The 13,684-nt window shown below is 54.2% G+C and overlaps 5 protein-coding genes across 5 annotated transcripts; 1 reads left to right on the top strand and 4 right to left on the bottom strand.

Moving 5' to 3' along the window:
• Nucleotides 1–595: 595 nt before the first annotated feature.
• H310_12477 (hypothetical protein) lies at nt 596–1,006 on the top strand (the record flags this gene model as incomplete). The annotated part of the gene is made up of 1 exon (XM_008879532.1): nt 596–1,006. The coding sequence occupies one exon, from the start codon at nt 596–598 to the stop codon at nt 1,004–1,006; it is 411 nt and encodes a 136-aa protein (XP_008877754.1).
• A 443-nt stretch (nt 1,007–1,449) lies between these two features.
• H310_12476 (hypothetical protein) lies at nt 1,450–2,121 on the bottom strand. The gene has a single exon (XM_008879531.1). It carries the CDS (start codon nt 2,105–2,107, stop codon nt 1,598–1,600), a length of 510 nt encoding a protein of 169 aa, XP_008877753.1. The 5' UTR covers nt 2,108–2,121; the 3' UTR covers nt 1,450–1,597.
• A 1,428-nt stretch (nt 2,122–3,549) lies between these two features.
• On the bottom strand, nt 3,550–4,174 carry H310_12475 (hypothetical protein; the record flags this gene model as incomplete). Its single annotated transcript, XM_008879530.1, has 1 exon — nt 3,550–4,174. One exon carries the CDS (start codon nt 4,172–4,174, stop codon nt 3,611–3,613), a length of 564 nt encoding a protein of 187 aa, XP_008877752.1. The 3' UTR covers nt 3,550–3,610.
• Nucleotides 4,175–6,242: 2,068 nt separating this feature from the next.
• Nucleotides 6,243–8,174, bottom strand: H310_12474 (hypothetical protein; the record flags this gene model as incomplete). The annotated part of the gene is made up of 5 exons (XM_008879529.1): nt 6,243–6,895; nt 6,943–7,191; nt 7,239–7,388; nt 7,451–7,680; nt 7,741–8,174. The coding sequence occupies 5 exons, from the start codon at nt 8,172–8,174 to the stop codon at nt 6,243–6,245; spliced, it is 1,716 nt and encodes a 571-aa protein (XP_008877751.1).
• A 1,057-nt stretch (nt 8,175–9,231) lies between these two features.
• Nucleotides 9,232–11,253, bottom strand: H310_12473 (hypothetical protein; the record flags this gene model as incomplete). The annotated part of the gene is made up of 5 exons (XM_008879528.1): nt 9,232–9,974; nt 10,018–10,269; nt 10,321–10,470; nt 10,540–10,769; nt 10,820–11,253. The coding sequence occupies 5 exons, from the start codon at nt 11,251–11,253 to the stop codon at nt 9,397–9,399; spliced, it is 1,644 nt and encodes a 547-aa protein (XP_008877750.1). The 3' UTR covers nt 9,232–9,396.
• Nucleotides 11,254–13,684: the final 2,431 nt, after the last annotated feature.

The raw sequence follows: 13,684 nt of genomic DNA, 5'->3' as shown, positions 1-13,684 counted from the left end.
ACGCGTACAGCAGCAAGCTAGAAACTACTTGATCGTATTTGTGTGGTCCAACTGGGCACCTCGCGTCGTGGCTCATCCGCGGCTCTTAACCCACCTATTTTTATGTCTCTGCCGGCAGTGGCGAGATACGATGGTCAGTCTTTCCTGCGGATCTTGTGCGGACGCCGGCGCTCACACAAACACGATTACGGAGCGAGGATCCGCCGTACTAGTACACGTGTTTATGTTGACCAGAGGAGACTCAGCAAAAACATGCAAAAGTTGATCTCTCGCCAATGGTTACATTGGTTCGAAACGACGGCTGAGGCAGGGTACAAGAACGAGCTCTTGGATGCTGGGGCCCCACTGCTGTGTCTGCGGCGCGAAAAAGGGCGATGCCACTGCTGCTGCCTCGTGCAATTTAGTGTGGTACCTGGCTCCCGCGCTGTACCTTCCTCAGCGTACAGAGGACATGGCTAGGACTGGTTGACGTGACCAGCATTCAGAAATTCCCGACTGAACTAGTTTAACCAGCGGGGTACTCGAGTTTCGCTCGATCACAGTGGTCCGCCAGCCACTTTCGACTTTGTTCGCCCGCGCAAACGCACCCAGGAATATGTCGCACAAAGCGTCACCGGACGTCGCTCCGTTCATCCAGATTCTCTCGTCCATCGTCGAGAATGAGCCGCAAGCGCTGCGATGGCTCGACGACGGCCGCGCGTTCCAGATTCATGACATGGACTTGTTCACGACCGTTGTGTTGGCCAAATACTTTAAGCACAACAAGTACTCGAGCTTCCAGCGCCAACTCAACTACTTTGGCTTTAAAAAGTGGACCAAGCGCCGGTCGACAGTGTGCACGTTCTCCCACGAGTGCTTTGTTCGAGACTTCCCTGACCTCCGAGCATGCATCCTGCGCCAGCGGCAACGGGACCGCACGTATGATCCGCTCATGGAGCCGTGCCTTGACCTGACCTGTATCGAGCACGACATGGTCGTCGCATGTTTACAAGAATGCTTCTCATAATCGCTTCATTTTCATTTGTTTTTTCCATTTCCGCATGACGCCCATTCGACTGTCGATAGACTGACACAGGACGAAGCATTATGAGGCTGGCACGATCCCTTCCTCGCAATGAAAGGCACATCCCTGAGCCAAGGACGCTGAAAGAGCGGGATGATAGTCGCTGTCCTGATCGCTGTCCCACGCGACTGCCCCACGCGACTGCCCACATGTGTACCTTGGCTGGGTGACCCGCTAAACGCCCCCTCCATCTTTTTCACCGGAGCGACTTCCCAGCAATGATATGTCATGCTGACATATTGTCGACCGCTCGTGGAGGTTTTCTGTCCCGGAGAATTCGTGAACCTGGTGCAGTGGCAGTGTGAGAGTTGTGGCAGCCGACTCTATCCACCGCGATCGAGCACAGGTGACGTCGTGCGGCGACCCATGGATGCCGTCGGTGCAGCCCCCATACCCTCCTCCATGGGTGGTAGTGCTCCTGGCCAGTGGTGTAGTGCAGTACTGTAGTGGAGGTCGCTGGCGGCCTCTGCACTGTTTGGTCAAGCCAAGGCAGTCCAATGTGTATAAAGTTTGTAGTTGTTTCGAGGGTGGCGGTCACCACCAAACCTCCAAATCCAATGCCACGGGCGGTAAGCAATGCGCGAGGAGGTTGAAGTCCAACAACACGTCTAGGTCATCGTTCATGTCGCTGGACGTGCGGCTGCTCCGACTGCTTGAAAAAGCGGCAAGGCTGGCGTTGTGAGTACTGCCGTTGGTGGAGCTTCGTTTCCGCGTGATGAGCATGGCGAGGGCGGGGTCATGACGGCAAAAGTGAATGTTCGAGAACGTGCACACTTTGGACTGGCGCTTGGTCCACTTTTTAAAGTGAAAGTAGTTGAGTTGTCGCTGGAAACTGGCGTACTTGCGGTGCTTGAAGTACTTGGGCAAGACGGAGTGGGAGAACCGCGCCAGGTCAAGCACTTGGAATGCTTTGCTATCGGGCGTCCACCGCAGCACGTCGGGGTTCTCTGACTCGAGCATGATGCGTAGTGTGACAAGGAACGGCGCGGGGCTGGCCGACGATGGAACCGTCGACACGGGCATCGAGTGCAGCCGAGTCGCCATGGCCTCGTTCCTGCTTGCGCGAGTTTGAAAATGACCCAAGGGACACATCGCACGCCATTTGTTTGGATATAGTCCAACCGTTTCGAAATAGCACGGGCATCTTGGTGGCCGTCAAGTTGACGAGACAGCCGCGTCGAGCCAGACTCGCGCCAGCACGTGCTGCATCTGCGACGGTCGCAAGGCGACAGATCGCGCGCAAAGATAACAAGCCGAACTGCCGCACCACGTTCGTGGATGGAGGGCAACAGACGAGGCCATCAGACTCGACCTCGAGTGGGCTAGGATATCAGGTGCAGTAGCTCGCGCTTGCGAGAATCACTCGGCGAGTACCTCCTTGTACAGGTGCCACTTGTCCAAATGATACTATTTGACAAGTATGGCATGTGAAATAGATGGCCCACGACAAGCGTGATGCCACAGGTACGTACACTTGCCATAGGTACCAGCCGAATCAGCACGGAAGCCTGGTGCGGGATACGCATCGCGAGAATACATGGAAGATATATGTCGTCGATGTATATATTTGCGCCAGGATCGAGGGTCTTTCTTGGTTGCATGAGGGGTGCCCGCGCATGGACTCTGCATCGGGGATGGGTCGTCGTTCCAAGCGTTCGATGCCGGTGTCTTTCTCCCGGCGTGCTTTTCTGTTCAGTGCCATGGCCAGCTCGTGCACGGTATGCACAGGCTACACATGATCTGTTTGCGTGTTTTTCCACGCCGCGGTACGCGACTGAATGGAAGGCGCATGGTACAAGTTTGACGCCATGGTGACGTCTGAAAAGGCAATGGACCGCTGCAAGACGAACAGACAAGCTCACAGTTCCGGGTCGAGGCTGCTCTCGGGTTGGTGCATCCGTCCTCCCTGCATCAGCCTAGTTTTCAATTCAGGCAGCACATCCCCTTGTCAGAGCGTAACACGGCGCCGTTGCGTACGACTGTAGCAGGCTGGCACCGACCGCCGAGATCAAGTTTACCCGTTGCGAGGGACGACCCGCCGTGGCTCGACATGTCAGGCGAATCCATCGATAGCGTCCACAGGCCTCGTGACGTCGCATGCAATGGGTGGGGGGATGCCGCCCGACGTTTGAATCGTTCAGGGAGGGGGAGGATCATTTGCGGCGAAGGGACTGGAATGTATCGTTGCGGTGGGGTGCCACGTTGACGACGTCAGAACGGCGTCACCTGGACGACTTGTCCAAATACAAGCAGAGTGATTTCCTCGTCAATTTCGCTGATGGGTGCCACACAAATTCGCTGCGAGCATGGACAAAGACCCGACACGACATAAACACGCCGCGTGAGAGGTCTCCTCCGGCACCGAAACCACCTACTACTTTGAAATTCGAATGGACGCCACAGGTTCAACAGTCGAAGCTACCACGTCAGCGTTCTCCTCCACACTTGGTCAGCGCGCAACGGAGTCTGGCCATGGCATCGAAAGTGCAGTCTGTATACAGCTAGTATTAAATATTTGCACACGCAACCTCCACCATACGCGAACATCTAGAGCTCCATGACCGTCCATTCGTCGCGAAGCGCGCTTTGGCCTGCGGCGCATGTGTCGTCCATCCGCTCAAAGTACAAAAGCCACTCCATATCATCATCGGTCAGGAGATCGCAGTCATCGAAGGATGGAGAGCGCGACAAGGACGTGGTGCGGATGGCGTCGGAGATGGCAGCACTGCTATCTTTACGCGACCGTTTTCGCGTGATGCACAGGCTCAAGAGCGGGTTGTCGCGAGTGAAGTGCGGGTTCGAGAACGTGCACACATGGACGAGGCTCTTGGTCCACTTTTTAAAATGAAAGTAATTGAGCTGTCGTTGGAAACTCGAGTACTTGCTGTGCTTGAAGTAATGTGGCAGGACCGATGTCGAGAGGGCGTCCATGTCAACAATCTCAAACGCTAGCCCGTCCGGCGTCCACCGAATGATGTCGTCGCTCTCGGACGTGAGCAGCGTGCGCAAGGTGCGGAGGAATGGTGCCAACTCGCGCGTTCCTGCGCTGTCGTCGTCCGACGTGTGGTTGCTGGATGGGCTCATCGGGTGATGCGGCGACGTGAGGTGCATGCTCGAAATTGTAAAGTGTCGTGCTTCGTCGAACGCCGAGTCGTAGACTCTCGGCGGTCCCATTTTTGAGCGGCCGTTAGGTGGTGCGCCAGAGGCTGGCTACTTTGAAATCAGACTTAAAATGTTATGGCTCGAGTTGATTTAGCGCCGCGAGAGCGGATTTCGAAAGTTGAATGTGGCCACCTCGCAGTTGCACCCTCCATTCCATTTCGACAGAGGGATGTGGTCGAGCCCGTCGTGGGCCCAGAGTATCATAGCTCTTCAAACATGTATACAGCCCCGCAGTCGCCAGACCAAGATATGGAACGAGGGCCATCATTCCCTTTCTCGGGCCCACCACGAGCCCCCCGGCACGCTCGCATAGATGAGCAAATCCTTGGATGGCATCATGCGCAATCCACGCCAGGGCCAACTGCGTATAGAAACCCCGCGGCTCTGCACCGTACACGCCCGACACTGTGTGACTTCGGCACAGTTTGCCCACCAAGACGAGCGATGCAGCACGGCCCCAAACGGGAAAGAGTCCCAGCGAACGCGAATGTCGAGGCACGGCTCATGCCAGTGCGGCGAAGACGGGCACAGCTTTCCCAGCTTCCCCCCCGTTGTTTCTAGGCAGATCGCCGTTCAGCACATTGTGAGGCGCTGCCTGAATATCACCCATACGCCGTGATCCAACTTGGGATGTTAGTAGATGTTGGAGTATATCACCGAAACACATTTTATACAGCAAGAGCAACGAAACCAAGTGGAGTTTTTGTCGCAGCCACGGAAACCCAACCGTCGAACATCTTCAGCGTGCGCGCCACCAGATCAGCGTGACGAGTCCCGAGCATCCTTCACGAGGGCTCGATGCGACTGTCGCCATGCCAGCACTTCACGCAAAGAGGGAAGTGGCCCCCTGGTCCTTTTCGCAAGACGCCAATTTGGTTGATTCATAGTTTTGCATCTCCACAGTCGACGATCGGCTCGCCCGCAGGCGATGCATGGTCATCATGAGACTCGTCGTCGCGGCCACAGCATCCACCTCGCTCTCATACCGCGCGTGTCAAAATGTGCACCCACCAGCAACGTCAGGACAGATTGCCAACGTGTGATAATATGTTCGGATCACTAGTTCGTGGATGGCTGAGCCGAGAGCGCAGTCGAAATATTGCCACTGCGTGGCTGAGCAGAGAAACCATGCGCAGTATCATGACGTTATACCGATTCGCAGCGGCATGGAACGCCTCAACCGGCCCCCGATTGCGCGCTTCACCTGCATAACGTGGGACTTGGTGAATTGCCCTGGCATGGATCCCCACGATTCGAAATCGACTCGCACTATTTCTGTACCGAATGAGGGGGCTATGGGGGATGTCGGATGGTCGCTGCACGCGAGCTAGCGCATATGGTCGAGGCAATTTTCGATGTGGCGCCATGGCCATGCAGCAGCATGATGATGGTTTCGTCGCCGAAACGCGGTCACGGCGGCATCGACGCGCCGCGAAATACGCTGGCGGGAAGCACGTGAAAACGAGCCGTACGCGAGCCGAAACAGTGCTGCACCCGCCGTGAGTTCGCCTCGTCTGCGAGGCCGCCTCCACAACCACTCCATGCCGTACTCGTGGTGTAGATAATCACAATGGGTGGTGATGACCTGCGCAGTGAAACAGAATCCACTTCAACGTCGTGGGACATGGGCTCGTTGGAGTCGGTGGGGCGCGCTCCCATCCACATGAGTACCTTGCGAGAGTGTATAGTTGTGGGTGTGGCTTCCAAGGCAAACTCGAGCGCATGGATGAGTACGATGTTCTCGACCAGCACGACAACGGCTAGGTCAAGCTTGCTGTCTCGAAGGCGGGATAAATAAGCGCTACCGACGTCATAGTTTGCAGCGAAGTTACGAGATGGGACTGCACTCGATACCTCGTGCGGTAGGTGAGGCGTCAGCCCCATGAAATAAAGTGTCTGATCTCACATCTCCAGTCCCATCACCACAGATGGCGATCGCATCCCCTTGATTTGTAGCAGGCCACACCGAGACACTGACTCGTTTCACGAATCGCTGGGCACTTAGTCATGCCACGACTTACAAAGCTATCTTGTATCTTGCCCCATCCACATCTTCGTTCCATAGGGTAAACGTACGGGGCAGTGACATGGGTGTGGGGGGCTGCTCGTCCAGGATCACGACGCTGCTGTCGTCATCGGCGCACGTCTCGCTAGTCGGCCTCGGAAATGCGATTTGCACGAGAACCTTGCCGCACGCGCTGTACTGGTACCCGTGAAAAAATCGGTCGGACGAGTTTGTTCGCACAAACAGCATGGCAGTGACGCCGCAGATCACGACCACGAGCATCGTCTGGCTTTGCTGGTACAACGTTTCAACCGTGACGAGACCGGATGCTGCGGCCGTCGCGTACCCCACAACGACGCCCCCCAGAGAATAGCTGGTCAAGATCAGGCCGTAAATCGTGCCAGAATGGTACACGCCAAACATGTCGGTGATGAAGCAAGGCATGATGGCGAGGCCCCCGCCAGACGCGAATGTGACGACGCTGGCCAGCCATTGGACTCGTTTCGGGTCGTGCCAGTCGTGGATTACAAGAGCAAACGCGCCGATTTGGATGGACAAGAGCCCCGTAAACACAATCTTTCGCATGAACGCTGGGTTGGAATAAAGTAAACGCACGAGGCCGTCCGAGATGAACGGGGCTAGGAACCGCCCCAGCGTGTTGCCGACTACATTTGCAAGTGTGGGGCTGAGATACGAATGTAAGCAAGTGTACCAAACGCTTGGATGAGCACAGCGTTGACTTCGCTCGGTGGCAAGCGCCACACACCCGCCGCCAGAGCAACAATTTGCGGTACAAAGACGAGGAGCGGGATCATGTTGGCCGCAAACGCCACGTACAGAAACAAAAAGTCCGTCGACAGGATGCACTGCAGCAACGTCATCGCCCGCACTTGCTGAAAGTAGAGGCCATCCGTGCCTTCCAGCTCGCTGTGGACGGCCGAAAAGTTCACCAAAGTCATGCCTATGACGTTTGTTCGAACCGATCGAGTACGCTGTCGCTTTCCTTACCCACTTTCAGGTACTCGTCTTGGACGATTCGGGGGTCGGGCGCCATGTTGACGGGGACGCAGTGGACATCCTGGCCGTTCATGGAGAACGACATGGGCGGTGTGCGGATAACCAGAGTGCACAGGACGAACATCGGCACAATTGCCACCCCTACGAGCTATGATCATCCATGTCGACGGGGGCCAGCGTTGTGGCGGAAGTGGGGAAGCTACCTGTGGACCAAAACAAGTTGGAGACTCCGTCGATATCCATCGTGGGGGCATAGATCGATTGGCGATGTAGGAGTCGTGAGTACGCCAGGCTGCACATACCGTTCCCAAGACCAAAGCCCAACAGGCACAAGCCACTGGCGAGGCCACGCAGGTCTGGAAACCACTTCTGAACCGTTGAAATTGTTGTGATGATGGCAATGCCATAGCCCATGCCGCAGAGGCAGCTGTAACTACAAAGACCACACCAACCGCGTCACTCTTCTAGGCGCCATTCAGGTGAACCACTGTACCCGAACGCGAGAAGCATCGAGTTGCCGATGACGACGGCAAGCTGCGACACAAAAAAGCCGACGGTGAGCAGAATGGTTGCCATTGCCATTCCGACGCGGGGGCCCCTGCGTTCGAGCATCGGTCCAAGCAGGGCGGCAGTAACTCCCATGAATATATACGCCTTCAGCACGATCAGGTACGACTGCTTGGAGGGCTTCCCATAAAAGTACATGTCGAGTGCGTCCGAAATAAAGACGAATGCGTAGAGGGAGCCGCAGCAAAACTGGGTCCCAAAACAAACTCCAAAAACGTGCCACCTCGAGAACGAAATCATGTTGATGCGGGCGTAGTCGGTCGTGCTGACAGGGAATACGATGAGCCATCGCTCGGCTATGAGTTGGTTGACTGACTTGGACGGCACCACAATCGACCAGTAGTTGAGCAAGCACGACATGACGATAGGTGCAAGAGATTTAAACACTGCTACAATTGTTTTCTTGGTTTGAAAACGTCGGGGGAGATCGGGGGCTCTTGGAGAAGTCTCTACGTATTCTCAGGAACTTCCCACGGCGACCGAGTAATCTCTGTCTCGACGGGATGTTTCGACCTTGACTTAATAAAGCAAGTCTGTGCCATGCGCGAAACTCAACCAACAGCTTCCCTTGGCAGCCTCCACGATGACAATTCGATGACATGACGCCCGAGCGATTCAGTTGGGGGTAAAAAACGGTCAGATTGAAGTGTCGTCCACCTCAAACGTCGACATGTTTGATGAGGTCGCCAGCAAAAGATTTCGAACCCAATTCTAGTCACGTGGCTCCATTCTTGGCACATCGACTCCACAGGTTCCATCTGCCATAATTGGTTTACACGATGCCGAGGCCATCGACGACTCCTCCAACACTAACCGCATGTACGAGTCTTCACTCTTACGCGGTCCCTCCTCATTGACTCCACGCATCCCACAAAGCAACGTTGCGGGACAAATGAAGTTGACATGTCGAAAGTGGACATATCCGAAACTTTCCACCCCGTGCGGTGCGCATGGAAACTGACATGCCCTGCATGATGATGATGAACACTGCGCTTTTTCTCGGTGTCTTCCAAGACTCTGCATTGGGTCAAATTGACGTGTTATCGACGTTGTATTGTTAAACGTCATGATTATTTAAGTAAAACCTAACATGATTGACGTTAAAACCAATCTCAACTTAGTTTTACCACATGGCAACAGGTAAAACCTCCATGAATGCAAATAACGTTGCACTGCAGAAAATTGAACGAAAACAAACACATTAAGTTATCATCTGGACCTGCCCATACAAATAGACTCTAAAACATGGTTGACTATTCAAAATCGCGCCAGGTCTCTCGCAATGACGCGTCCTTTTACGAAAAGCTATCAATTCACAATTCATATCGTTGTGTCCATGCAAGGCACAATGTTGTCGTATTTAGCTGACTTACACAATACCACAAGACATCGCGAGAATGTGCTGGTAATTCATTGTTCAATTTGCATTTATTATGATACGTTGTTTACACAAACATCGTCATTTTGTCTCGTTTCTTTACTACATTTGGAGCGCACCGTGGACATTAGATAGCAACAATCGACGGAGGGGCCGATCGCAGCCCCCTTTTAAAAAGCTAGCCTCCACTGCATGGCTTTCTTGCTACTTGACGGTTGAGACGCGCTCCCGAGCGGTCTCCATGACTGACATGCTTCCTTCGTCCAGATGGATGCCACCTCCGCCAAGTCGAACGACGACCTTGCCGCACAGGCTTAATTGATACCCAACGTAGAACCGGTCCATGGTGTTTGTACGCACGATGAGCGATGCTGCCCACCCGACAGCCACAAGAATCAAGAGCGCGTTGAACTGGTGGCCAAGCGACTCTGGCGTGACTTGGAAAGCGTGGAAGGCATACCCCACGACCACAGAACGAAGGGACCAGCAAGTCAGCGCAAGTCCACACATTGTTGCGGTGTGGTACACCCCAAACATGTCGGTGATAAAGCACGGAAGGAGGGCGAAGCCACCACCAGAGCAAAATACGACCACGATTACCACGACACTGGTCGACTCGAATGTCATTGTGGCACGGTCCGAGACGAATCCAAAGGCGACGAGTTGGGCTGTCAAAAGCGCCACAAACACTGCTTTGCGTGCAAAGGCTGGGTTTGTATAAAAGACTCGGATGAGGAGGTCCGAGATGGCGGGGCAAACCAGGCGACCGATCGAGTTGGCCACTATGGCAGAACGTGAATGACTTGGTTGAACAGTTGGACGTACCGAATCCTTGTAAGACGAGGTGGTTGGCGGCACTGCTGGACTGACTGAACACGCCCGCCGCGATGTCGTACACTTCGCTCGCAAAGAGCATACCAGGGATCGAGTTGGCGGCGAACGCAATAAACAGGCAGGCAAAATCCAGCGACGTGATGCACTGAAGCAATGTCATGGCCTTCACTTGCTGGAAGTAGCGGACATCGGTCATCGCGTCATGGGGCTCTTGGAGCAGATTAAAATTGACCAGAGTCATCCCTTCAAAGGTCCCCCGTGAGAAGCCGTTAAGGGGGACGGTTTTAGCAACACCTGCTTTCAGGAATTCGTCGTGAATGACGTCGTGACGGGGGGCACGGCTCACAGGAATGCAATGAATATCTTGTCCATTCACTTCAAATGTGGGAGGCGGCGTTCGCACCACTGCTGCACACACTGCCAGCACACCCACGAGTCCAATACCTATGAGGGCAGGCTGGTGAATGGGCTTCGCAGGCTAGAGGGCTGCGGGGGGATAGCTCCTGTACAAACCTGAACTCCAAAACACGTGCGGGATAGCAGTAATGTCTTGAACAGGATCGTACGGACCGATGCGCTTCAACAGCCACGTGTAGAAAAGTGTGAAGCCAGTGAACCCAAGGCCGAGACCGAACATGCACAATCCGCTGGCGAGACCACGGCAGTCGGGAAACCACTTTTGCACGCCGCTCGTGAGGGCTATGAGCACGACGCCAAAGCCAGTCCCGCTAAACGCACTGAACCTGTACCCAACGAACGGAATCGACACTGTTTACACGACGAGTCCACGTACCCAATGGTCAAGACGATCGGGCTTCGACCGACGACGGCCATCTGTGATAGAAAGTACCCCGTTGCAACAAGACTCGTCCCAACGGCGAGGCTCGTTCGCGGCGGGTGGTTTTCAACGAAGGGCCCGATGAATGCAGCGCTGAACCCGAAAAATACAAACGAGAGCAGCATCGTTTGGATGGTGTCGCCAGTGTGGTGGCTGTAAAAGTGCACGTCGAGGCCATCCACAAGTGTGTTGAACGCCAAGAACGAGCCAACGCAGACGTGACCAAAGATGGACATGACCAGGAGCCGCCACCGAGTGAAGCGGACGCATGAAGATGTGATGAAGTCGTTGGGTCCCCACGGGACCACAAACAGCCATTCTTCTGCAGACAACTCCGCCGTCGATTTGACGGGGACAAAGATTCGCCAGTAGTTGGCGATACAAGACATGGCAAGGAATTCCAAATGAAAAACGACAAGATTGATTTGAACTGCATTTCTGCAGCAGCCTGTCTGACCGTCCGAGATGGTGAGATCCATCGAGGCGAGACTAGTTGAGTTCTTGGAAAGGTCGTTCAGAGTTTCGTCTGTTGAAATGCCCGCTCACGGAGTGCCTTCCTTTGCGAAAGTGTTGGATGCGCTGGTGACGTTTCATTTGAGTTGGCTACCAAGCACAACCGTTCGAGTTCATGCTGGGAAGTTGCACAGCGGGGCAGAACTCTCTCCGACTCCTGACGCAGGTGCATCAAGTGGGCAACCCCCCAGTGCATTGAGTAATCGTATATCCCTAACAATCCATCACGAACGGCAAGTAAGAAATTGATGCGGTAGAGCCACCTGCGTACTGCTGTCAATTGTTTCGATTTCCGCCCATTCACAGCCAAGTACAAATGGCTCACAACATGCACAATCATTTGAGTGCACTCTGGCAGCCAAATCACGCCGCACCACCCAGTAACAAGACTTTGATGCAGAGCGATTCGCTCTCACGACCAAGAACCTGAACCACTCGCAACGAATGCTTGATATCCCTGGTGCTACCTCGATCGCACCGATTGCATCGCCCTCCCTGAACTGGACCATAACCAAGTCGTTGGTGGCTTTGCTCCAGCCCATATAACGTCAGAAAAAATTGAATGCGCGTCACTTGCAGTGCTCGTGGCAGCGATGGTGACCGCAGCTGCCTCCGTTGACGGCATCCATACCATAGACCACCTGCAAGCAGCATGTCCCCGTGATTTGAAGCAGGACGACGCCTAAGCGCAGGTTATCGTTATGCCCAGCCGATTCGTCGTTGAAGATTCGGGGTTGCATGCTAGGAAAGGACCAAACTTTCAATATTATGAGCCTAAGCAGGCGAGCTACGTTAAGCGAAAAATTTCTTTGAACTAGTGTTTGCTTTGCGCCAGAACGAAACACCAGACTCTTCACGCCTAACGTGATGTTGCCTCAGCCGCAAGAACTCTGGCGCAAGTCAAGGCAGAGTCGCTCAAGTACATGCGGATTTTTGTGTTGCCGTGGGGTTGGAGACGACCTCTCGTGTATCACCAGCAACATGTCGACATCCCCCTCCAGAACTTCCCCCAGACTACAACGCGAGTCGCATTGGCGTACATGTTGTCAAGACTCTGGCTCAATTCTCTATCTGCGGGGGATGGACTGCTCTTGGCAGAGAACCCACAGTAGTTGGCGGCGAGGTACGATAAGGGCCAGAAACAAAGTCATCTTGGGTTGACATGTACGAGGATCGGGCAACTTTATTTCGCAAGGACGATCTCGTTCGATCTTTTCGCAGCGCGAACTTCCCATTCGTTTCAGTCGCAAAATGAACACTACACTTGGTCCTGTAGTGTGTCCAGTGGGTTTTCGAGTGGCGAGTGCACGCTCGAACGCCGCGACGACATGAAGGCTCTCCTCGTGAGCGGCTTGAGTTACGACATCGAGAGGGATCATGCGTCATCTTGCAGTGCATGGGTAGGTGGCCGTGGTGTCCATTCGCTGCTCCCAGAGCAACTCCAACTCGGGCTTGTTCCAAGAGTGGAGACAGGGGATGAGATATCGGAGGGCGGGGAGCGGCCTGGATCGTTTCTGTTGGGCCAAGGAAACCAAATTTGGTTTCACATAGACTAGACAACTCTCGTGTCTGCTCTGTCGTACGCGATTATGGGTCACTGGACGTTCGATATCCATGGCAATATTTCAGACAAGTACCCAAAGTGAAAAGATGAACGTGTGTGCGTGCATCCATATTGCATCAATCTAGTTCAAGGGATAGATGTAAGTGAAGCCACGTGAAGTTCAGCCTTCCAGACATAGCCTTCCCCCTCGGCGAAGAGAGTATGCTTCGGCATGTCAGTCTCATTCAAACTCGACAAGCGCATATCGTAGATGAGACCGGTGGCCAGACATAGTGGTCGAATGGCCCTCGTTGCAGATGTCGATGCCCCCTCGCTGCCCTCCTTCGACCACTCTACGAGCTCGAGTTGCTTGTGGTAGCCCCATTGTTTGTACTTTTGAAGAAGTGCTCCAAACGCATCGTAGCCGTGTGAATGACACGAATACCCTCGCGTCGACACCATGGTCGACATCGCACGACTTTCTACTTTTATCACTGCAGACTTGCATGAGGTCGCGTGTGGATCTCTTTTCAACTGTCGACATGGCGAAAATGCGCGGCGATGGGTGTATTGTGTGGAGCTCCTGCCATGCTGCCATTCACCTCGCAAACGTGATGCACCTGACCTTGCACTTGGATGTCTGGCAGTTTTCCAATGTATTTTACTCGCATTGACAGTGCATGGCACCATGTTTCAGACTTAGGATAGTATCTCCCCTGAATCTGCACCAATTTTGACCAAATCTTGATCTATGTGTAGCGTTT

The sequence above is a fragment of the Aphanomyces invadans genome (genome assembly GCF_000520115.1).
Source record: "Aphanomyces invadans strain NJM9701 unplaced genomic scaffold supercont1.39, whole genome shotgun sequence".
NCBI lineage: Eukaryota > Oomycota > Saprolegniomycetes > Saprolegniales > Verrucalvaceae > Aphanomyces > Aphanomyces invadans.
Note: the sequence above shows the minus strand (reverse complement) of the source record. Positions and strands in the feature narration are given on the sequence as shown.